At 52.1% G+C, this 21,918-nt stretch overlaps 10 protein-coding genes across 10 annotated transcripts; 4 read left to right on the forward strand and 6 right to left on the reverse strand.

The window, feature by feature from the left end:
• Positions 1-1,594: 1,594 nt before the first annotated feature.
• Positions 1,595-3,317, forward strand: N7443_004280 (putative ER to Golgi transport protein (Sly41); the record flags this gene model as incomplete). Its single annotated transcript, XM_056884336.1, has 2 exons — positions 1,595-1,987; positions 2,052-3,317. 2 exons carry the CDS (start codon positions 1,595-1,597, stop codon positions 3,315-3,317), a joined length of 1,659 nt encoding a protein of 552 aa, XP_056742614.1.
• A 694-nt stretch (positions 3,318-4,011) lies between these two features.
• N7443_004281 (putative NADH-ubiquinone oxidoreductase, subunit G) lies at positions 4,012-6,573 on the forward strand (the record flags this gene model as incomplete). Its single annotated transcript, XM_056884337.1, has 8 exons — positions 4,012-4,117; positions 4,169-4,192; positions 4,246-4,297; positions 4,356-4,370; positions 4,432-4,454; positions 4,521-5,102; positions 5,171-6,401; positions 6,471-6,573. The coding sequence occupies 8 exons, from the start codon at positions 4,012-4,014 to the stop codon at positions 6,571-6,573; spliced, it is 2,136 nt and encodes a 711-aa protein (XP_056742615.1).
• Positions 6,574-6,990: 417 nt separating this feature from the next.
• On the reverse strand, positions 6,991-8,200 carry N7443_004282 (uncharacterized protein; the record flags this gene model as incomplete). Its single annotated transcript, XM_056884338.1, has 3 exons — positions 6,991-7,743; positions 7,800-8,008; positions 8,059-8,200. 3 exons carry the CDS (start codon positions 8,198-8,200, stop codon positions 6,991-6,993), a joined length of 1,104 nt encoding a protein of 367 aa, XP_056742616.1.
• Positions 8,201-8,842: 642 nt separating this feature from the next.
• Positions 8,843-11,815, forward strand: N7443_004283 (putative cytokinesis regulator (Byr4); the record flags this gene model as incomplete). Its single annotated transcript, XM_056884339.1, has 1 exon — positions 8,843-11,815. The coding sequence occupies one exon, from the start codon at positions 8,843-8,845 to the stop codon at positions 11,813-11,815; it is 2,973 nt and encodes a 990-aa protein (XP_056742617.1).
• A 1,985-nt stretch (positions 11,816-13,800) lies between these two features.
• Positions 13,801-15,301, forward strand: N7443_004284 (integrase zinc binding domain-containing protein; the record flags this gene model as incomplete). Its single annotated transcript, XM_056884340.1, has 5 exons — positions 13,801-14,270; positions 14,364-14,486; positions 14,544-14,598; positions 14,655-14,794; positions 14,857-15,301. 5 exons carry the CDS (start codon positions 13,801-13,803, stop codon positions 15,299-15,301), a joined length of 1,233 nt encoding a protein of 410 aa, XP_056742618.1.
• Positions 15,302-15,910: 609 nt separating this feature from the next.
• Positions 15,911-16,845, reverse strand: N7443_004285 (uncharacterized protein; the record flags this gene model as incomplete). Its single annotated transcript, XM_056884341.1, has 5 exons — positions 15,911-15,947; positions 15,997-16,259; positions 16,318-16,662; positions 16,717-16,775; positions 16,824-16,845. 5 exons carry the CDS (start codon positions 16,843-16,845, stop codon positions 15,911-15,913), a joined length of 726 nt encoding a protein of 241 aa, XP_056742619.1.
• A 337-nt stretch (positions 16,846-17,182) lies between these two features.
• N7443_004286 (uncharacterized protein) lies at positions 17,183-18,127 on the reverse strand (the record flags this gene model as incomplete). The annotated part of the gene is made up of 1 exon (XM_056884342.1): positions 17,183-18,127. The coding sequence occupies one exon, from the start codon at positions 18,125-18,127 to the stop codon at positions 17,183-17,185; it is 945 nt and encodes a 314-aa protein (XP_056742620.1).
• Positions 18,128-18,255: 128 nt separating this feature from the next.
• N7443_004287 (uncharacterized protein) lies at positions 18,256-18,735 on the reverse strand (the record flags this gene model as incomplete). The annotated part of the gene is made up of 1 exon (XM_056884343.1): positions 18,256-18,735. One exon carries the CDS (start codon positions 18,733-18,735, stop codon positions 18,256-18,258), a length of 480 nt encoding a protein of 159 aa, XP_056742621.1.
• Positions 18,736-19,052: 317 nt separating this feature from the next.
• On the reverse strand, positions 19,053-20,779 carry N7443_004288 (U2 snRNP complex subunit CUS1; the record flags this gene model as incomplete). Its single annotated transcript, XM_056884344.1, has 2 exons — positions 19,053-20,669; positions 20,723-20,779. 2 exons carry the CDS (start codon positions 20,777-20,779, stop codon positions 19,053-19,055), a joined length of 1,674 nt encoding a protein of 557 aa, XP_056742622.1.
• A 622-nt stretch (positions 20,780-21,401) lies between these two features.
• N7443_004289 (mitochondrial 37S ribosomal protein mS33) lies at positions 21,402-21,886 on the reverse strand (the record flags this gene model as incomplete). Its single annotated transcript, XM_056884345.1, has 4 exons — positions 21,402-21,430; positions 21,483-21,532; positions 21,584-21,792; positions 21,854-21,886. The coding sequence occupies 4 exons, from the start codon at positions 21,884-21,886 to the stop codon at positions 21,402-21,404; spliced, it is 321 nt and encodes a 106-aa protein (XP_056742623.1).
• Between the last annotated feature and the right edge of the window lie 32 nt (positions 21,887-21,918).

A 21,918-nucleotide genomic window follows, 5' to 3' on the forward strand; every position in this document is an offset into this window, starting at 1 on the left:
GCATGGATTGAAATAATCTGGACCTAGTCGGCCTTATTGTTCTGGACATTTATCGAGCCGCAGGTGCCGCGTAGTCTTCCTCGGATCATCTCTGATATTAAGAAGCTGCCTTGAGCCAACGTTATTGGCCCCCGCGGAGCTCGGCTTCCAACATCACCTCTGCCGAGTTGGATAGAGCACCAAGAGCCTGTACGTCCCGAGTGATTTCCAGCTCAATGGATGGTGACCCGGCCAGAGTTGAAGTATGACGGGAGTTTGCCGATACTGATACACATCATCGCCACAGTGGCGCTCCTCGTCCAGCCAGAACTCAAGAAGGCCACCACTGAAGAAAGCAGCTGTCTGTGGCTCGGTGATGTTTACTTCAAGCAATATGCGTGCTCATAATTGATATGTTAGGGCCGGTATACGGACTGCAAGAAGGCCCAATCAATATCGGTAAAGCTTACGTTTAAGAAAGCCCTTGTTTGGTTGTTTGGTTGCTAGAAGGTTCGATGCATATATATATATGATCCCGCTGGATAGCCCCATTACACCGAAAGCGCTAGCAAAAGATGTCTCGGCCTCATACTGCAGACGATGGGATTCATCATGGCGCTGTAACGGATCTGATCCCAAATCGCCTCTGACTGAGCTCAACTTTCAACTTTTCATCATTTATATCCTATCAGCGCCGCACTATATATATCAACCTCCCGTACCGAGCTTAAACGGGCCGAGGATATTATATGGTTCGATAGAAATACTCCAGGCGAGTCCAAATTATTGGGTGACTACGAGCGCCAAGAGGAAGTTGAGCCATGAGAGAGGCACATGTGAGTAGCGAGATCCATAGCACCAGAACAGAGAAACGCAGGTGCACGGAAAAATTTCCCATTAGTTCAGCATCAAGGTAGATAGATACCTTGTTCGGCACATCCAGTCTGGGTTCAAGTGGAGCAAAGAGACGGGGACGGCGCGAGAGTTGGGGCTCCACATCACGTGACGTAGTATCTTACGGATACGTCTTTAGATGAAATCCAGGGCAAGAATTGATCAATAGTGAAAGAAGGTTGCCATCCAGGCAAGGGAACACTTCTCGTAGACGTTCTCTCTAGCTTGATGTAGGGCGTATGCAATCCCTTTCGCGCCGATTGCTCGGCACCCTCCGCGGTATCGAGATGGTAACCTGTAATGTAACGGCCGGTGGCGGTCGCATCCTGCAAATCGGCTGTGGATGGGTCCAGTCAACCTCCAATTTCCCTTTCGATCCCCTATTCGTTTCGTTGCCCCGGTTCTGTTAGTGTGCACTGTCCCGCTGTTGCGCACCGGTCTTGAGTCTTCCGTGTGTCTTCCGTTCTCGATGCTTATTCGCTCCAGGAGATTCGTCATCGGCAACCTAAACTGCAACTCGTCTCCTACGTTCCGTCTGCGCGACAAGACGAACCATTTCCCGCAATAATTCGATCCCGTGGACGCCCGCAAGTTCTCTCCTCCGTCATTCGGGCAGGTGAAATCGGCAGTATTGACGCGCACTGAGACACCCTGAGAAAGAGAGACAGACAGTGTGCGAGTGCATCAACGTCTACCTGGTAGAAGCATTGTGCCTTGGAGGATGGCCACAGCTACAGTGACCGGTCATGGACGACGGGCATCGATCAGGCAAACCGAATTACAAGTTCCAACCAAGACGCCGACCTCACAAACCACGAGCAGTCCCATCGATCAGTTTCCTCCTTACGAAGAGATACTTGACGCCGCCGAAGGGTCGGCTCGCCCCAATGCAAGCCCCTCGGTGAAGTATGGTTCCGGCGAACTATGGGAGCCTCGAAAGTCGGCTTTCTACTCGCGAGAACACGCCAATGGATCCGCGAGGAATCCTAAACATCGGCCGCGGAAGAGTATCAGCGAGGCCATCACCACAATTCGGACACGCAACGGTAGCGTGAGTGCCAACGCCCAGGAACTTGCGGAGGCACTTCGAGCGCCAGTGTCGTATCGCCTGATTGTATGTCCCTAAGACGTAGATTTGTGTCGTCATGAAATGTTTGCTAATTATGCTTGCTGTGTAGGGTCTCTGCCTCGTTTGGTATTTTACATCCGCCCTCACCAACACGTCCTCGAAATCCATTCTGAACGCTCTTCCGATGCCTATCACATTGACCATCATACAATTCGCCTTCGTTTCAATATGGTGTTTGTTGCTAGTGTATCTGTCCACAGTAATCCCATGGCTGCGCAAAAGCGTGCCCATCCTGAATCATGGCATTCGATACCCGTCTCGCGACGTGATTTCTACTGCGTTGCCTCTGGCTGTCTTCCAATTAGCTGGGCATATCTTGAGTTCCATGGCCACCTCCAAGATTCCCGTGTCACTGGTTCACACGATCAAGGGCCTCTCGCCTTTATTCACCGTTCTCGCCTATCGAATTTTGTTTCGCATTCAATACGCCAGGGCAACGTATCTGTCGTTGATTCCCCTAACCCTCGGAGTTATGCTCGCGTGTTCCACCGGGGCGTCCACAAATCTGTTCGGGATTATCTGCGCTTTCTTCGCTGCGATCATCTTTGTGTCCCAGAACATATTCTCCAAAAAGCTCTTCAATGAGGTAGAGCGTTCTGAGACTGACGCACAACGTCCAACCCGACGAAAGTTGGATAAGCTCAACTTGCTTTGTTACTGCTCTGGGCTTGCTTTCTTCCTTACACTGCCGATCTGGTTTGTCAGTGAAGGGTATCCCTTGGTCGCTGACTTGATCAAAGACGGCGTCATTTCCCTGTCAGAAAGGCAGGATTCTCTGGATCATGGTGCCTTGATGATTGAGTTCGTCTTCAACGGCGTTTCGCACTTTGCGCAGAATATCCTGGCTTTTGTGTTGCTGTCCATGGTTTCCCCTGTGTCATACTCGGTCGCCTCTTTGGTTAAGCGTGTGTTTGTGATTGTGGTCGCGATTGTCTGGTTTGGAAGCTCAACCACCCCTATTCAGGCTTTCGGCATCGGGCTTACCTTCTTGGGGCTTTATCTTTATGATCGCAACAGCCACGATGACGTGGCTGATAAACGAGCAAACGCGGACCACTTCCGCGCCCGACAGTCTATCTTGCCCACGAATGTGAGGCATTCCAGCAGGCCTTGGGATTCAAATGGTTACGCTTTCCCCGGTGGAAGATCGTTTGAAGGGTCTACATCCAACAATTCCCACATGTCAAATGGTCCTAAGAAAGATGACGAACCCGGACGTGTGCGACCCCGAGGCGCCAGTGTCTCTCGAAATTGGTTGCCCGGAACCAAACAAGAATCAACGTGGCAACCCAAAGATTCCCCGGCGGCTGCATAAGATCGTTCAACGCAGCCTTTCGCAGGACGGATGAACGTGTCTGTACTATATCATGGAACATGGCGTTTTGGGGTTCATTGTCTTCTTCCTGTTTCCTTTTTTACTTTTCTCAATATTTAACCACTCCTTAAGTGGGAGGCATTTTCCAGCTGACTGGTCGGTATTTCTGAGCGCAGGCATAGACTGAGAGGGAGGAGCTAGGATTGAGTATGTAGAATGTACATGATTCGAAAATTTGATTCGAAGAAGACGTTTAGACGTGCGAGGAATGTAGCTACCGTCAGTAAAGAACATTGTCATAATCGGGCGAGACCCTTGACTGCTCCAGCTCGGTGCAAGTCTGCTCTCGGACAACGTTGCAGAGGAAGCAGGGAGTGAAAGCCCTGCTTCCTACAATAAATCATGCCCTTGAATGAGATAGAGAATGCAAAAGGGGGACGGGGCGCGGTGTGGTTTTGACCGGCGGACCGGAATATTAGTTCTTCCGCATAGCCGAGTTTGTCCGCCAATCCGCGCGAGGCAATTTGCGAGTTCACCTTAGTCAGCGCGGCCAATGGTCAGCAATGCCAAGGATTTCATTATGTAACCCAGCAGATTCCAACTCTGAACAGCTCCTTCTCCTCTGACCTACCCCCTCTTCCAACCCCATCTCCCCATATCCCCCTCCCTCCCTTCATCTACAGTCGCGACAATTATGCGGCCGCAGCTGTTTCGTGCGGCCGCCCGGTCTCTCCGGGTCCCCAGGGCCCGAGCCTTCGCTACAACGGCTCCTCGCGCGGCCGAGGTCGAACTCACCATTGGTACGTCTCAATCCTTCATGCAAGCCGACATATGCTGACTTTATGCTTCAGATGGCAAGAAGATCTCTGTGGAAGGTAAGACAAGCGCTTGACTTCTGCGATTGGTCCATTACTAATATCCGTTGAAGCCGGTTCGGCTCTCATCCAGGCTTGCGAGAAAGCCGGAGCAACTATTCCTAGGTATGATATCTGTTGCAAACTCAGGCCATAGACCCACTAGTACTGACACTGTTGACAGATACTGCTATCACGAGTACGTGACCATCAAAACCGACTCTTCCGGTCATAATTCTTGCTAACACTCAGCCATAAAGAAAACTGTTGATTGCAGGAAACTGTTAGTGCCAGCCGCCCTCTCGACCCTATTCCCCTTCCCTTAGCTCATGCTAATACATCTCTCTAGGTCGTATGTGTCTCGTCGAAGTCGAACGAGCCCCGAAACCTGTGGCCTCGTGCGCCTGGCCCGTCCAGCCCGGAATGGTTGTGAAGACGAATTCGCCGCTGGTTCACAAGGCGCGAGAGGGTGTGACGGAGTTCCTTCTTGCCAACCACCCTCTTGATTGCCCTGTCTGCGACCAGGGAGGAGAGTGTGATCTCCAGGACCAGTCGATGCGTTACGGTGCCGATCGTGGACGGTTCCACGAAACCGGTGGCAAACGTGCTGTGGAGGATAAGAACATTGGCCCCCTGGTCAAGACCTCCATGAACCGCTGTATCCACTGCACTCGCTGCGTTCGATTCATGAACGACGTCGCGGGTGCACCTGAGCTGGGAACCGCTGGCCGAGGAAACGACATGCAGATCGGGACTTACCTGGAGCAGAACCTGAACTCTGAAATGTCGGGTAACATCATTGATCTGTGCCCTGTCGGTGCCCTGACATCCAAGCCCTATGCTTTCCGTGCTCGCCCTTGGGAACTGAAGCACACGGAGTCGATCGATGTCCTCGACGCACTGGGCTCCAACATTCGGATTGATAGCCGGGGTATGGAAGTCATGCGGATCATTCCGCGACTGAACGACGACATTAACGAGGAATGGATTAATGATAAGTCACGGTTCGCTTGCGATGGCTTGAAGACTCAACGTCTTACCACCCCCTGATTCGTCGCGATGGAAAGTTCGTTCCCGCGACTTGGGAGCAGGCCCTTGTTGAGATCTCGGCCGCCCAGCAGAAGCTGCAGTTGCAACCCAATGAGTTCAAGGCTATAGCTGGACACCTGGTGGATGCCGAATCGCTGGTCGCCATGAAGGATATGGCCAACAAGCTGGGATCGGACAACCTTGCTCTTGACCAACCCGGCGGAGGCGCGCCTATTGCTCACGGCATCGATGTTCGCTCCAACTACCTGTTCAACTCAAAGATATATGGCATTGAGGATGCGGATGCTATCTTACTTGTTGCCACTAACCCTCGTCACGAAGCTGCTGTTCTCAACGCCCGCATCCGCAAGCAGTATTTACGGTCTGACTTGGAAATCGGCCTTGTCGGTGAGGATTTCGAGAGCACCTTCGACTATGAGCACTTGGGTGCCGATGTGTCTGCCCTCAAGACTGCCTTGTCTGGAGAGTTCGGCAAGAAGCTCGGCGCTGCTCAGCGCCCTATGATCGTTGTAGGTAGCGCAGCCGCCGAGCACCCCGACGCAAAGGCCATTTTCGAGGCAGTTGGCAGCTTTGTAGAGAAGCACACCGGCATCTTTAACGCTCCCGAGTGGCAAGGCTACAACGTTCTGCAGCGTGCTGCTTCCCGTGCCGGCGCCTACGAAGTAGGATTCACTGCACCATCCCCGGAGGTTGCCCAGACCACTCCCAAGATGATCTGGCTCTTGGGTGCGGATGAGATCGCGCAGAGCGATATTCCCAAGGATGCCTTTGTCGTCTATCAGGGTCATCACGGTGACCGAGGCGCTCAGCTCGCCGATATCGTTCTCCCTGGTGCCGCCTACACTGAGAAGTCTGCCACTTACATCAACACTGAGGGCCGCGTTCAGGTCACTCGTGCGGCCACATCGCTACCCGGCGCTGCTCGTGATGATTGGAAGATCATTCGCGCTACTAGCGAGTTCCTTGGAGTCCCTCTCCCCTACGATGATATTGAGGCCCTCCGTGACCGTATGGAGGATATCAGCCCTGTGATGCGCCGCTACGATGTTGTTGAGTCCACTTCCGTCGGCATATTGAGCAAGGTACAGCTGGCCGATCAGAATAAGGGCGCTCCTGCCACTGGAGCTCCTTTCAAGAAGGTCATCGAGGACTTCTTCTTCACCGATGCTATCTCTAGAAGGTGCGTATCCTAATGCTGTGCTTTTCTTATCCGTTTATGAACTTAAAGAGTACTGACTTTTATTTTTAGCTCACCCACCATGGCCCGTTGCTCAGCCTCCAAGGCAACCGGCAACCCCGAGACCAACTTCATGGCCGCCGGAGAAATGTCTCCGCAGGCGCTGTACGGCTAAACCATGAGTTTTCTCATGGGCCGTTGACCGATTCTATGTTTTGTCTAATGGTTGCAAGGCGTTGTCATTTGTATCACATTAAACTTCCCTTTGATGTACCGTTTCCTTTCCGTTTTCCATTTTCTCCATCATCTTGAACGCCGTTTCCTCCGGTTTCTGTGGTTGACCTCCTTCGTCCACTCTCCGGTGTCGCCTGGGAATATTTGGTCGGGGTTGACTTGTACATAAAAATATTGAGAACCCTCAAAATTTCAATTCCATATCGGAGAATATCTTCGCCCATGCATAATACTATATTATTATCACAGTTAGCGATAGCTGCTGACAGCTATAGAGCTTCCCTGCCGGTCATGGATTATTTCTGAGCAAACCGCGAAACTTACCTCAGCAGTCCGTGAATTGCTTGGTTCAAGTTTCTCATAGCTCGTCGTCGTCGGATTCTCCAGCAGTCTCCTCCGCATCTTCCCTTGATTGTTCCCGTCTGACAAAGGGAAGCTCTCTCTTGGGAGGAGCTGTCCTTGCACTGTTTTGCTGTGTCGATGCTTCGACCTGTACCACCGGTTTCATCACCGGCGGCTGCGGAGACGATTGTATTTCATGATCGGTGTTTTCATCTGTAGCCTGATCGGTGTCCTGGTCCAGCTGAGAGCCGTCATCAACTCTGGTTTCATCGATGTCCATTAGTTCAAAGCCCTCGTCTGACTCTCCGTCCGTCTGTTCCATGTCATGCGCGGGGCGTTTTCCCGCACGGTGAGTTTCAGTGGCGTGGCGGGGATCCCCTGCTGCGGCTTGAATTTCGGAAACTGAAACAAGTACGATTAATTCAGTGGTAGAAAGGCCGATATCGGAGAATACAATCCTACCTTTAGTTGTATCTACAGTAGCAGATGCAAGCAGACGCTGCTGGTTGCGAACTTTCAACTTTTTCTCATTCAGCAGCTGAGCAAAGTTTGCCACCAGTTGGGTTTCATGATGATCCTTGGCTCGTAAGAGTTCCTCGAGTTGTTTGTTCAGATTTTGAATGGTATCCTCGGCGACCCGATAGCGGCCAGACAACTTGGTAACTTGTTGCTCCAGCTCGTCTGCTCTGGATGCAGCCACCCCTGACCATGCAAAGAGTTCAATGGCTTGTTCATCGTCCTGTTTGAGAACGAGAGTACCAAGTCGTTGCTAGACTGATGTTAGAACGTGACAGGGTTATTGATATAAATGTCTTGATCATGTACCGTGATGGATTGGACTCTGTTTCGAATGGTGATGATCATTTCCCCCTCATCGCCAAAGCCAGAAATGCTAGCGGAGGTTTCAATCCCGACTGAGGCCAGCTCGTGGGCGTCGGCGGGTTGCCCTAGGACGTGGGAAATGATACGAGTCCACTCTTCTTCTGACCCTTGGTAGTTCTTCACACGAAGATCTCTGATGCGAGAATGTCTAACTATATCTTGTCAATAGCTAATTTGGTCTCCAAATTTAACGGAGGCTTACCCGAGGCTGCGTAGGGGCACTCTCCCTCCGTGGCAGTGAGGGCCAGATCAAGCGTATCGGGCCCGTTGCTGACGACATGCACGAGGACAAAGGCATCTTGCAAGTCGGATCGGGCGATTCGCAAGACCCTTTGCAAGGTCATCTTGAAAATCAAGGGGCTCGGGAGTCGAGATGGAGCTTAGGGTGACGTTGATGGATGACAATGACGACGGGAGCCCTTGTGGAAAATATATCCAACGATTTGGGATGCAATGGAGCAGAGACTAGGCACTTGGAATCTAGAAGCTAGACACTAGACACTAGACACTAGACACTAGACACTAGACACTAGACACTAGGCTCCAGTTCGATTCAAGTGTTGCCTTTTTCCAGTCTAATCTGTTCCACGCCAAGTCCAAGCATTCGGGAGACCAGAACGTCAGAACGTCCCCACTCAAAGCACGTTCCCTCCACGAGGAATCTCGTCCAGCCTCCGCCTCAGCCTCCGCCTCAAACCTCCTTCCTGTCGTGGAGTGATACCCTTCGCTATACCCATTTGCCCTCGTTTCCCTCATTTTCTATGTCCTCCCCATCCCCGAGAGGATCTATCGGACACTGACAGACGCTTTACACAATTACCCCTTACCCGGCTACTCGACTACGACTCGTTGACACGGAATGACGTTCATCCTCCTCCCTCGTCCAGTGTCAATGTTGCAAAGTGCCGCTGCTACCTGATCATCGTCTACGCGTTCAGAACGATTGCCGAAATCGCCCGCGTCCTTACCCTTGTGATACGCTCACCATGGACTCGCCCATGACCCTAACTAGACCGAATATGGACGAGACGATCGAATGCTGGGATGACGACGATGACTTGCAACTCAATGATGCTATTCATTTCCGTACTGCATCTAGTGCTGGATCTATCGCCAACTCTTCGGTTCGGCCGTCCGGACATCGTGATTCCATATCATCTCGGCGGTCTGCCCGCTCAGATCTCGAGTCCAACGCTGGAGATGAGGATTGGCAGGTTCTTTTGCCCGACAATGATGAGTTTTCCAAAGAAGAAGCTCTTGCCTCGGCCAAGAACGCGGGGATTCCTCTTCCTGCGGACATCCCAAGTTCTGCTCTTCTCGGAGGTGCTATCAAACGCTTGTCGGCTCGGAAGACAAAAAGGACATTCGTTGATGACTGGTCGGATGAGGTGGAACTCCCAGGGCCGGACGCAGTATTGGAGCTCAAAATACCCCAGGACTCGCTCTTTCCAGATACCCTACAGCAGGTCAGCTCTGCTGCCACAAGCCCCGTGAAGTCTACGGCCTCGCCATCCTGGAATGAAAATATCTCGACGCGCTTGCAGTCTGCATTAGCAACTCTAGATCATTTCCAGGATGAGAACGATACGCCCGTCAACCATAATATCCCCACTATCAAAGCTCCGATGCCTCGATCTCCGCGAAAACTGGTCGTTACTGCCACTGATGCAGGTCCTGCCGGGAAACAGGAAGATGAAGACTTTGACCAAGACCTCGAACTACCTCCTGACCATAAACCTCTTCAACTAACCCGCCGAAAGGATTCTACTGGTGTTTCCAGCCCTACCCTAGAAGACTTTGACTTCGAATGGTCTGAAGGTAGCATAGGTGTTCGAGTTGGTGGTACCGCACGAGATGGACGTTCAGTTCCAAGCTCCACCATGTCAATTGCAAGCCCCAGTGTCTCCAGCTGTATCACCGGAGGAAGCGAGGACGATGGACTGGACGGTCTCGTGTTTCCCGACGGACCTGTGGATTTCAATGCTTCTCTCAAGAAACGGCACGACAGCCAGGCTACAGATGTTCCATTTGCGGCTGGGGAGAGCCAAGACGCATCACATTCCTGGGATGCAGACGACTTCTTCTCTGGAATTGAGGTCGACAATGGCGGAGCATTCGCCTCCGGGAAGTTGTCATTGAATCCCAACGTCAAATGCAAGACAGAATGGCCGGCAAGTCCCACACGCCGGTCAGCAACAACCTTAACCTTCACCAACGGATCAGTCGCAAACACATCAGATTCTCCGCGAACCCGTATTCCACGTTTATCCGGTCATGACCGTGCTCATTCCACCCATCTCGAAACTGTATCCGAAAGTGGTGCACCGCTTTCCAAATTCCGAAGATCGCAATCTCGACTCGGACATTCAGCTCAATCGTCCATTTCTAGTGTACCGGCGACTGATACACCGTCGATATCCCCAACGCCAGTGACTTCCGGCCGGCGGATCATCGGTCAACGGTCTCCCAGAGACCCTGTGGCAGCTGGAGAGTTCAAGGCACCCGGCAGACATCTACGAACAAAACTGTCTATGCCTGTCGTACGTGGAGTGGGCGGCACCACATTGGCACAGCCTGCCCAACGATCATCTTCTCACCCGGATGGGCCCGTTCGCCCAGCCTCCTTTAGCAGACCTAAGACTCCCGTTGAGCGCATCTCCAACGAGGGAAGGCCTTTGGTGACTAGTCGTCGAGCACAAGCCTCGTTTATTCAGCCAGGGTCATCAGAGCGACAATCCCATCACACCAGTGTGAGGAGCTACCGCCCTTCCCGCCGCACCAACTCAGACGGCTCCGGCGATCTTCTCAGTCCGCAGGGCACTTTGAATCGTCTGTCACGGCCGAGTCGCCCGGAGGCTCACCGTCTCAGCTTCGGTGACTCCGGCACAGAAATTAGCAGCTCAACAGCAAAGCGTACACTTACTCGACCAGCCAAACGACGGAATTTTGGCGATGGTACTGAGTTGGAATCCTTTGACGATCTGCCTACGTCCGCCTCTACCGAAAGCAGGTTTATCAAGAACCCTGCTGGTAAAGGCGCTCCAAGATCTGTGCGTACCAGGCTCAGTCAGAGCCGTTTTACTCCGCCTATTGACTCTCCAACCCAATCCTGCACACCACCCTCAACATCCAGGTCAAACCCAACGCCAAGGTTTGCTCGCGACACCAATGCATCCCGCAATGCGAGGGAGCAACGCATTGCCTCCATGAATTCCAAGAGCCGCGACTCGAACCCGCTTGCTTCTTTCAACTCCAATTGGAAGACCCATCCTATTTCCCGTATATCCCCGAGCTCAGCCCCTGTCCGGAGCCGGAAACCCAGGCCCCCGACAAAATCAACATCCAAGCCTCACTTAATCAAGCCGATAGGATCAGGGGTACAGGAGTCCAAATCTGTGAGGGGCATGCGGTATAATCCGACAACTTTCCTCTGGGAGGGAAACGAGAATTTGATGCAAGATTTTGACATTTCTACGGGTCCCAAATCACCTAAGCCCGCCCCGGCCCTAATCACCAATGTCGGTACCGTGCAAAATGTTCAGGCAGTCGGCGGGATGATATTTGATCCGCACCGCATGTGTTGGCTTAGAGCAGCATCCCATGAGGCTGGGAACCAAGACGGAGTCGTGCCCGAGGACGAAGATGACGTTTTTGCCGGCTTGGATGACTTAGAAGACAAGACTGTCGGGACTACTGGGCGAACTTCCGGAGCCCTGGAAGACTTCAAGGCTCATACCGTCGGCGAAGATCCGAGTGCCGGCGAGTCTTCCGACGAAGGTCCCATTACGGAAGAATTCGATGTTGGCCCGGAGTTCATTCGACGACAACGGGCCGAGGAAGAGAAGTGGAGGCGGAAGGTGGACAGGTGGATTGGGTCTGATCACGGAGACCGCGGTACCCGTTGGCGATGGGCCATCCGTGACCTGGTGGCCGATGACACCGGATATCCCGCGGCCTAGGGCTCCTCGTGTCTCTTACGAACCGAACCTGCAAGACGAGTTCCTCGGAACTTCGCTTTGCCATAAGCTATGACATACATCTTGACATCCGTGCAGTTGCCCCTGGCAGTGGAGTGAGGCTTGCGAGGGAGCATGGATACACGAACTTTATGATGTGAAGACCCCCTCCCCTTTTTTTTTCTTCTTTTCTTCACTTCCCGGTTTCCCTTGGTTGGCCGTGATGAGACCGGCCCCTACGAATCTTTGGACGGTTCGAGGAAGCCTTTGGTTGTTTTTTTTGTATCTATATATTTATCCGGGTTCTAGTACATAAGTTCAACCTAATATGATTGGGGGTACGCGAAGTACCCTTTCCTCTCCTCTCAACCTCCATGACTTCCCAATTTGCCAATATTTCTCACCGGGCTTTGGCTTTGTACACCGTTGACATCCGACCAACAGGGAAGACCCATGCAGCACCGCTTCTCGGGGCAATCCTCAAGCACTCTTCCCCCACCCTCTCCCCAGACGGATCCGAAACACCTCGGATTCGGGGGCTCCAGGGGTGGCTAGATACAAAAAGAGAACAAGAAAGGAAAGGTCCTCTCCGGAAACACGGCTTACACGTCAGGATCGGGAAGCAGCAGAGTGACACCGGGTGATAGATTGTATGACGTTCCGAAGTCTTCGAGCGCCCCCCTTTTTGACGACTGGTCCGGACTGACAGCGATGCGAGGGTCCGATGCCAAGCCCATAGAACACGGTGTCTCACCTGTCGCGGATGAGCCAAACGCATGCAATCCTGCCATCCCGCATGCTGCATTGATTGTCCATCAACGAAGACCAATCCAACTCGGCCTCTAGAACGCCACGTCAAGGTCACGCCTCGCCAGAGCTCCCTGACAGCACCTCGATCAAGGCGAAGAGGAGGCTGTGAGACATTGTGCGAGGCGCTTACTTGTTCTTTGGCCCATCTCACTGGCGATTCGCAACTTTGCAGTACGAGGTTTGCCCCCGAGCTGTGGATCTCCCCAAATCCATGTTCCTTACGGCCACGGCTACGTGCATGTTTGGACTTTTGCCAGAGCAATGTCCAGCCCGACTATTGTTTGACGGAGGCAAACCTGCAGAAAAAAGCCCTGGGCGATCGCCTTCTAGGTCTTTTGGGGGGAAGGGGGGAAAGCCCGGCGCCTAGAATTGTCCCGCGCAAGTTGCAGGTCGGGGACGCCAGCCTCTTCCCCCCGGTGCCTATACCGGCGTCATTTGAGCGGCCGATCCCCTACTCTCTCATAGGTGGCCTCGAATGACCCAACGTGGTTCTCCATGAGGCAAAGTGGTGGCGCCGAGCATCGAGGCAGGAATCCGTATCACCGTTGCTTGTGTGCGCTGTCGTATCAGCCTGCTTTCACCCTTCAATCGTCTCGGCGGGTCGGAAAAGATTCGACCACGAACCCTAGTCCTTTCGTTTAGCCTTTGTTTTCTTCTTTTGGGGGTGGGGAAGAAGGGAGGGGGACCCATGCCACTCTCTTCCCTGCAAGCTTGGGTAATACCCTTCACGCTGTACCTTACAGAGCTTTGCTCGACTCGCCTGGCTCCGTGATTTCTTTTTCTCTGTGAAATATTTGCTGTTGGCCTTCCAGGGATGTCCTCTGTTGCTTCTGCCCACTCTGTTTCGACATGGTCTCGTGCACTCCCTTGGGCATCGGCTATGTCCTGCAAGATCACCGGGGGGCTTGCGGGCCCTTTTTAATACAATTGTTACCCCGTTCATGATGTTCATGACTTTCACGGTCTCCCAGAATATTTCTCGTTGTCTTTTATGAAGCACGTGTGCTTTTTATAACTCCTAGTTTTCTATACCAACCAGCTTGTCGTCAACACCTTCAGCCATTGTATCCCAATTCTCCATCCGAATTCCTTCGTTCATCCGAGAAGGTCAAAAAAGGGGTGCTTGATATCGAGAAGGGTATGTGTCGAGTTCCCATTGATCGGAAAAATAGAAAACAATGGGCAGCTTCGCAAGACGCAATGAAGGGACCGACGGCTATCTCATGAATCAGCAGATGGCAGTGCCCGGTGCTTATAGCCATCAAGATGGCCATGAATACGGTCCCACTGGATCTGGACCATACCACTTCCCCCAGCACTCTTTCAACCCCTATGGTTCTCAATTCGGTCCATCTTATGGACAGCAGTCAAACCTGTCTCCAGGCATGCAACATCTGCAGTATGCATCGGAGCATATGATTCCATCAATGTCCACATCGGATGATATGAGACTCCACCATCCTCCGCAGTATATGGCCCAGTCTCGTTATCTGCAGTCGCCTAGATATCTTCCTCTTCGGGATGCGCTCAGTGAGACGGATATTGAGAGCCAGGAGTCTCGGAATGAGAGCACCATGCTGTCAGAGCCCGTGGTACCTCCTCTAGATGGATTCCCGGACGTAAGAGAGTTTGATCGATTGATGCAGAGGTGAGTCGGCGTTAATTTGCTTGGGGCCTCAGGGGATTTTACAATCTCATATCTGGGGAAACAGAATGCTGACTCAAACCCCTTTCTGATCAGCTACGTCGATGATCTATCGGTGAAGAAGCAAGACAAGGCGTTGATCCATGCTAGAAGAGCGCGGAATATCCGAACCGTCCTGATCGATCCAAAAGATACAGCAGTCGAGTCAGCCCAATTTCGGTAAGGCTCATTCTCCCGGAATGCTTCAGATAAAATTTGACGCTCATACAAACACAGGTTTTGGGTCAAGAAGATGTTCAAGCTTCAAACTGTTGGCATGGGAACTGCAGATGTAAGATACTTCGATCCGACAACCGCGTCATGTTCAATTCTAACGAAGCTTATTAGTGCCGAAAAATGATCTGCCATGAGGGAAAACCAGTCGCGATTCGCGAAAAATTGTTCAAAATTCTCACTAAAGCGCATCAGCAATGTCAGCACGGCGGCCGCGACAAGACCTCTGCTCAGGTCCGGCGCATCTATTCATGGTAGGGCCCGCCATGCTACCAATACTACCACTCCCCTTGCAATTGACTGACCATTTGTTCAGGGTTCCAAAGGAACTGATTTCTCGTTTTGTCAAAATCTGCCCGACATGTCAAGTTCGTCGCGGAGGATCACGCCTTACACCACCCAACTCCCGGCTAGGATCACCTCGTCTGGAGATGGTACCTCAGTCTCCAAAGCTCCCATCCCCGCCGATTATCAAAAGAGACTCGTCATATGGTGGCCAAGTGGCCCTAGATCGGGCACAACCCGACTGTTTTGGCCAATTGCATAGCCATAGCTGGATGGACGGGCATCAGAATTTACAGAGCCGCCCGGGCTTGAACCCTGGCGTCAGGTCCTTCCATGGCTCGATGGGTAACATCCCACACTCCATCACAGGTACCCTAGACCCTTTCTCTGCGGACTTGACGGTGCCCCCCTCTCAGTTAAGCTATACAGCAGGATATGTTCCCACGCATGGCACTCCGAGCCAGCGGGATTTTTGACCGCTTGCACCAAATTGGTCGAATAGAGGACTCTTCTCTGAGGCATTGATTTTCCCCGTTATGTTTGAGACATACAATATGGTCTCGTGGTCGGTCTTAAGAAAAAGTGATGTTTTGATGAAGCATTTGCATTACTCGATATGCTACAAATAACAGATACTAAGTAGAAAATTCGAATGCAGTAATGAGAGTTGACGCATCTTTTTCGGTATAGTAGCTGGCTTCAAGTCGGAAAAGAAATTGAGTATACCTCTGTTAAGCCAACTCAATCGTAGTGCCCGTCTGCAGTGGCTTTGATTAAGACCCCAGGACGAACGTACTACAAGAGGCTATCTCCGCAGTCCACAACTTAGGCTCGGTCCCTCTTCCTTCTTGGTATCCAACGGACGCGAAAGCATCAACTCGTAGATTCAGAGTTCCATGAGCGGACTCTAGCGGTAGGGCGTAAAGCTAGGACATCATCATACCGAGTTCATTATTGGAAAGCTGCTTGCATACGTGCAAATCTAGTGGATAACCCACAGAAAAGGGCGAACAACAGATATACCCTTGCGATAGGTTAAACAAGGCCTCGCCCCCTCCATTTCAGGTTCATGTCACTTGTCTGCATTACACAGGGAGCGAAAACTTCTTTCCTTTCAGAACCCTGGCCGGTGTTAGTGGCCATAATTGTTGCTCCCGAAGAATGCACTTACTTGTTGTAGTAAATGTAGAAGAAGTCCGAGTAAAGCAACGTTTGAACGATGCCTGCAATTATGGGGACCGGCTGGAAGGATCGCTGGAAGGAAGCCTCGGTGAAATAACGGAATATCCAATTCGGGATATAAAGAGCCCTGTATACACCAAGAGCAAATAGATAGTGGGTTGTGATCGTGTCAGCCTCGCCTGTTCGCTGCAGCATGAAAAGCTGAGGCAGGATGGCGACGGACTCCAGCCAAATAGAGAATGTCCAAAGAATCTAGACGCTTTTAGTGCGGGCTTCTTGTATCTCCTTGAGCAATAATATGATCACAAACCTCGGAGAGACGATAGTCGTGAGGGAAGAGAAGGGCCAGGATAGCGCTAATTCCAAGAAGGTACTGGACCTTGAACGTATCGAGATTTGGGTCATGGGTGGGCTTGTAGTCGTTCAGCATGAGATAAATGATGTAGCCTGAGGATCCAATGAAGAGGAGCTTGAAGGTAGTGAGGTAAAGCGACTCGGTGAAGGTCCAGAACAAATCTGTCAGCAGGATGATTCCCCGTGTTAGTGCGATTTGGCCAGCAGTTGAAGGAAGGTGTATTCTAGACTCACCGAGGTAGCGAGTGACGAAGACGAGGAGATAGAGCACTTGTGATTTGAAGGACAATCCGGAACAACTCTGCGATTCCAATTAGGTGGCGAACAACGCACAAGGAAGGAGGATGCAGCATACGCTTGACGTCTTCATCTTCTGTAGAAGAATGAAGATCGACGCGAGGTGGGAGAAGTCGGCTATCCTGGTCAGTCCTGCAAAGCAACGCAGTTCAAAGCATTGCTTACCTAGAAGCCTGAAGATGTTCATGATGTAAACTGGATGGGATGAGGTGGGATGGGGGAGGTGGGAGGTGTGAGGTTGAGGAGTTGTTGACACGAAACCAAATCGAAGGGGTGAGTTGCGTCGCAGATCAGGAACGCGCGCCACTCGGTGGAGCCGGGGCTTTCATAGTGCATACTTCGTACTTGATGCTTGATGCTTCGTGCTTCATCTTTCATGTTTCGTCTTCCATTCTTCCTTTATCATAATAGTACATCGTGATTAAACGAGCCTTACGCCTTTTGTCCCAATTGATTTTTCCCCACAACCACGCCGTGTAAACTTAGTAAGACAAAAAATCCCCCCCAGGGAAACTTGAAGATAATCAGAACAAAATTCCACCTCCGAGGCTTTCATCCGCCATTCGTTGCAGGTGTCCTTCGGCCAGTTCGCTTTTAAGAGCGCAAATAGAGCTTTCGCGATCCAATCGGTCCCAGTCACGAAGATCCGTCCGCTTCGATCGCTGTGTTTCGGCCATCTGCTCGAGCAGTTTATCTTTATCCAGCTCAAGTTGTGCCAGCCGTTTTTCGGACGCCGCATCCAATGGAGATGGTAAAGTCCTGCCCCCAGGGATGACCGCTCCTAGACCTGCAAGGTGGTTCGGACCCCGGGGTGTTGGCGACGACGCAGCGGGTGTAGAGCTGTTCTGGCGAGATCCAGAATGACGATAGCTTCCTGTAGGCATTGGAGGGGTGAAGGAAGCCCGGGGTCCAGAGGGCGTACTATGTGATGCATTTGGGGGAGGTCCGCGACCACGTCCTATCGGCGAACCTGTCCAAAGTGCATCGCGAGCGCCGTGTCCACGACGCGGGCGTGTTGGTGCCGACAGCAGAGACATATTGTGGGATCCGCGGTGCTGTGAAGGCGCAACCTTCGGTCCTTGGTATGGTCCAGAAGGCAGAGCATTGCTTATACCCAAGCTTCTCGGTTGAGTTGGAATGCTGCCACCGATTCGAGCACCGCCCATTTGCGGTTGCTCCAATGATTCTTTTTCAGCTGAGCGACTCAGCTCTTCCTGCTCGTTTCCAGCAGCAGCAGACTCAATATCCGGTTTCTGATTTCGGTATGGAGAACGGACCGGTTGTCCCGAAGGACGGAAGGACAGTGGTGGACGAGTGGGTGAGCGACTGCGGCTTCGAAGAGGAGGTAACCCTTTACGCTCGGGATGAAAAGCCGGAGACGAGCGCCTAGACGGGACACCCGATTCAACTGCAATGACATGGGCCGGTGAGACTTGCCCTGAACCTAATGAAGTCTGATCTCTGCTCATGTTGCCAGGAGGCTCTCGACGTGGGATATGTGAGGGGCTTTGTGAGCGAATAATATTCGCAGCTTGGATTCTGGGTGAAAGAGCGCGTCCGAGTCTTTCGATACTTGGGCCAGTGGGAGTGTGTCGCTTCATTGCTCGAACGTCTTGACTCCCCGGGGTTGCGTCGAAGGTTCGTCTTGGGCTGCTACGGCCTCGAGAGACATCGCGTGATCGACCTTCACTGTAGGGAGACCGAGACCGCCACGATGGGGGAGGAGACCGGATCCTGTCTTCTCTTCGGGGTGAGGGTCTACGAGGGGGGGTCCGCCGCCTGCCATAAGGACCGGGGCCGGAACCATACCCTCGATTCTGAAAAGGAGGAGTTCGAGAACGGCGCCGATAATCAGGTGGCGAGCGGCTTCGTGGACGAACGTACCCTCCTCGGTCGGAGGGTACCCAGGTATCCGCACGTAGAGGGCGATTTCGTGGTGGTGAACGTCGACGACTATCGAAGCCGCCGCGAGAAGGTGATCGACCAGGTCGGTCGGCTGGCCGATAACTTTCTCCTCCTCGACGATCTTCAAATCTGCAGAGCTTATAAGTAACCGTAATGCTAAATTTGATGTCATGAACTCAAACCTTCTGCGATCCCAATCCATGCCAACTGGGTATGAAGCCGGGCAAGGCTGTGGAACAACATGAAGCGCGCCCAACCTCAAGGAAGGGCTTGCGCGGGATGACTAACACTGCATGATCTATGGCTATTACTACAAACATGGTACAAAGTACACGTACTTTTGTCAAGATTGACGATCGACGATCAAAAACTCATCTTCCATGTATTAGTTCGTCAGAGAGCATAGATTACAGAATTTTGGTGATACAAAATAAGAAATGAAATGTGAATGACGCCATGATAAAGGCCTCCCTAGCTTCAGCGTCAGGGTCAGCGCTTGCCGCGCCGCTCTTCTTCCTTCCGCAGCCTCTTCCGGCTTTCCTGCGCAATCATGTCACTGAGGTCTTCCTGAAATCCCCATTGCGGTTGGGTTTGTTGCTGTCGCTGCGCCTCGTACATGTTTTGAAGGCTGTCCTTGCTGAGACCATCCCCTGTTTGAATCGCATCCAAGTCGACCGATACATCCACGTCGCCGGGCTTCTTGCGCTTTCGGGTTTGGTCGTCTACGCCGAGGACGGGAGGATTGTTGCCTGAAGAGGAGCCCAAATCATATGCTCGGTCTCCACCGAAGAATCCTTGGACGCTCGTCTGTCTCTCCGGGATGACCTGGTAAGCACTCCGAGGGTGAACAGATTCCTCCGTCTCTGTACCGCGATGATGTTTTCGGACATCAAACTCCCCAGAGATGTTCTCCGTCCCCGCCGGCTCAGATGGAACAGTGGAAGCCATGCCGCTGGGTGTTTCCAGTCCACTGGGAGACTGCGTACCCGTTTCATCGTCCTCTTCATCCGCTTCCTCATCTTCCTCGTCCTCCTCCTCGCTCTCCGCTTCCGACTCTTCAGATGCCTGCAACTCTCCCCAAAGATCTTTCTCAACGGGTTCTCCTTGTTGAACATTCTGCTGTGGTTGCAAAACTCCAAAAATATCACCTCCATATAACGGTCGGTTGTGCTCATCGACAGGCGGTTTACCATACCCTCCTGGATGATAGCCCCACATGGCACCAGGAGGAGGAGGCGCATTGAGTCCAGGAATTTTCAGCGCCGGGTAAGACGGTGGGGGACCATAACGCTGTTGGTTAATGAGCCAAGGAGGGGGGGCTCCCGGTGGCATATTGAGAGCCTCCTTCAGTTCATCGCTCAAGTCACCCGGCCGGAGATGTTTCAGGTTGGTCTCGTATTCTTTTCCCTCATAGTAAATCTCGCCGTATCGAGTCAGCTCAGGTTTAGTTTGGAAGCGGAAGAAGGCCTCGTAGAGTTTCTGGTAGTCGATGTCAAGGCGTCCCATCTTCGGCTGGACCCTCTCCCGTTGCTTTTGTTTCAGACTGGACTGTTCTTGCTTGTCCAATGCAGCATCACGCATCTCTGCAATGCCCGTTTCCTGAATGAATTTGGGGAGGGCGAAGGGTGCTTTTTCAACACCTCGTTTAGACGAGAGGTATTCCCGCTTGAGTGACCAGTGCGATGGAACAGGAACAACATTACGATGGGCCTTGATGTGGATCAAGAGTCGAGGATCCGATGCTGACGTATCTGTCCATTCCACGATCTCGGGCTTGCGAACCATGGCCTTTAATTCAGCAACCGACAGTTTATTCAGCTCCTTCCGCTTCTTTTTAGAGATCTTCGGTTCGCTCTCTTGCTCCTCGTCTGGGATTTCATCTTCGTCGTCGAAATATATCTCAGGCTTTTCGGCTTCTTGTGCGGGAGCATCTTCGCTAGTCTCATCAAATTTGCCGACGATGCCCTTGTACATCTCCCAAAGCGGATCTTCGAGCTCTGAGGAAGCGGCGACTGTGGCAGCAGCTGATACAGCCTTGGAAGCATGGCTAGGCTGAATGATTTCAGAGGGCGTTTCTTCGATCTTCTGAATTAAGTCATTTGTAACCTTGAAAGGAACAAGTCAGTTTCTTGCGGTGGTAGCAAAAAAAGGGAACTCACATCCGCCTTCTGAGCCTTCTTCTTTGCTCGCCTGAGCTGATTCTTGCTGGGTTTCATGATGATAATATGTCGATGCACGATCTCTCTCTTAAACGCGAGTCGCCTGGAGTTGGCAATGGCGTTGAAGGATGGATGAAGATTGGCCGAAGTCTGATGCTCGCGCCAACAAAATGCCAAGCCTTGGCGTCGTTCTGCCATCTGTCACCGACTTAAGCCTATTGATCTACTTTACTTTCTTCCTCAGCCATACAGTTTGATCTATGAACATCAGGAGCCAAGTTTGTAGGTAAACCCAACCGCAGTCATGCCCAGACTCTTGGTGTGGTTTAGTATCTACCTGATTACCAAACTAGTGAATCAACGATCGTAGCCATGTATCAACACTGGCGCTCTCGTCTGGTAGATTCTCGAAGGAAAATAGATATGTAAGATTAAGGGTTTCGGGAGTCTCGATTGAATTGACGAAATGTTTCATGGTTGTGTATGGTACAAGCTGGGGTTGAACGGCACATGAAAGCCGTAGATGCCAGGCGTGGAAAGTGTAGGGAATACCAGAAGTCAAAATGACAACCTTGTCCTACTAGTTGGAGGCCAGTCACAAACCCCCCACACGCGACCTGGCGCGAGAATAACGATTCGGGTATCTGGTATCTGTGAGGACTTCACGGGGCGCATGGGTCTATTTCTTCTTCTTTGCGGATCTCGATTCTAGAGAGTTGTTAGTGGACCTCATGAAACTGCGGGACTTGGGTGTATTTACCAGCCGCGGTCCGTTTCTTCTTGGGTCGACCCTTTCCGCGAAGCTTGGCACTATTTCAAATGGTCAGTATTGAGAGCATGGGAAAGACAAGAGGGACAAACATCTGAATGGCTTCCTCGCGATCATCCTCTGCCTCGTCAAAGGTCGTCAAGCCAAGAGGTTTGTATGTATTTTGGAGATCCCGGAAGGAGACGGTCTTTTGCGGATACCATGCTGCGAGCGCCGGGCCACGTAGCCGCTGCCTGAGAATCTTATTGCCGAGTCGAAGCCTCTGCGGGTTGAAGGTGAGGGAGAAAATGCGGCATTGTGCCTAGGACGGGGGAATGAAGCAAGGTTAGCGCGCGTCTCATCTTAATTGGGGTAAATTGCACCTTGATCAGATCCAAAATGCGGCCTTGAGACATCTTCGCGATTCAGAAGTGTCAAGCCGTGGCTG

The sequence above is a fragment of the Penicillium atrosanguineum genome (genome assembly GCF_028827265.1).
Source record: "Penicillium atrosanguineum strain IBT 20685 chromosome Unknown utg000003l_segment0_segment0, whole genome shotgun sequence".
NCBI lineage: Eukaryota > Fungi > Ascomycota > Eurotiomycetes > Eurotiales > Aspergillaceae > Penicillium > Penicillium atrosanguineum.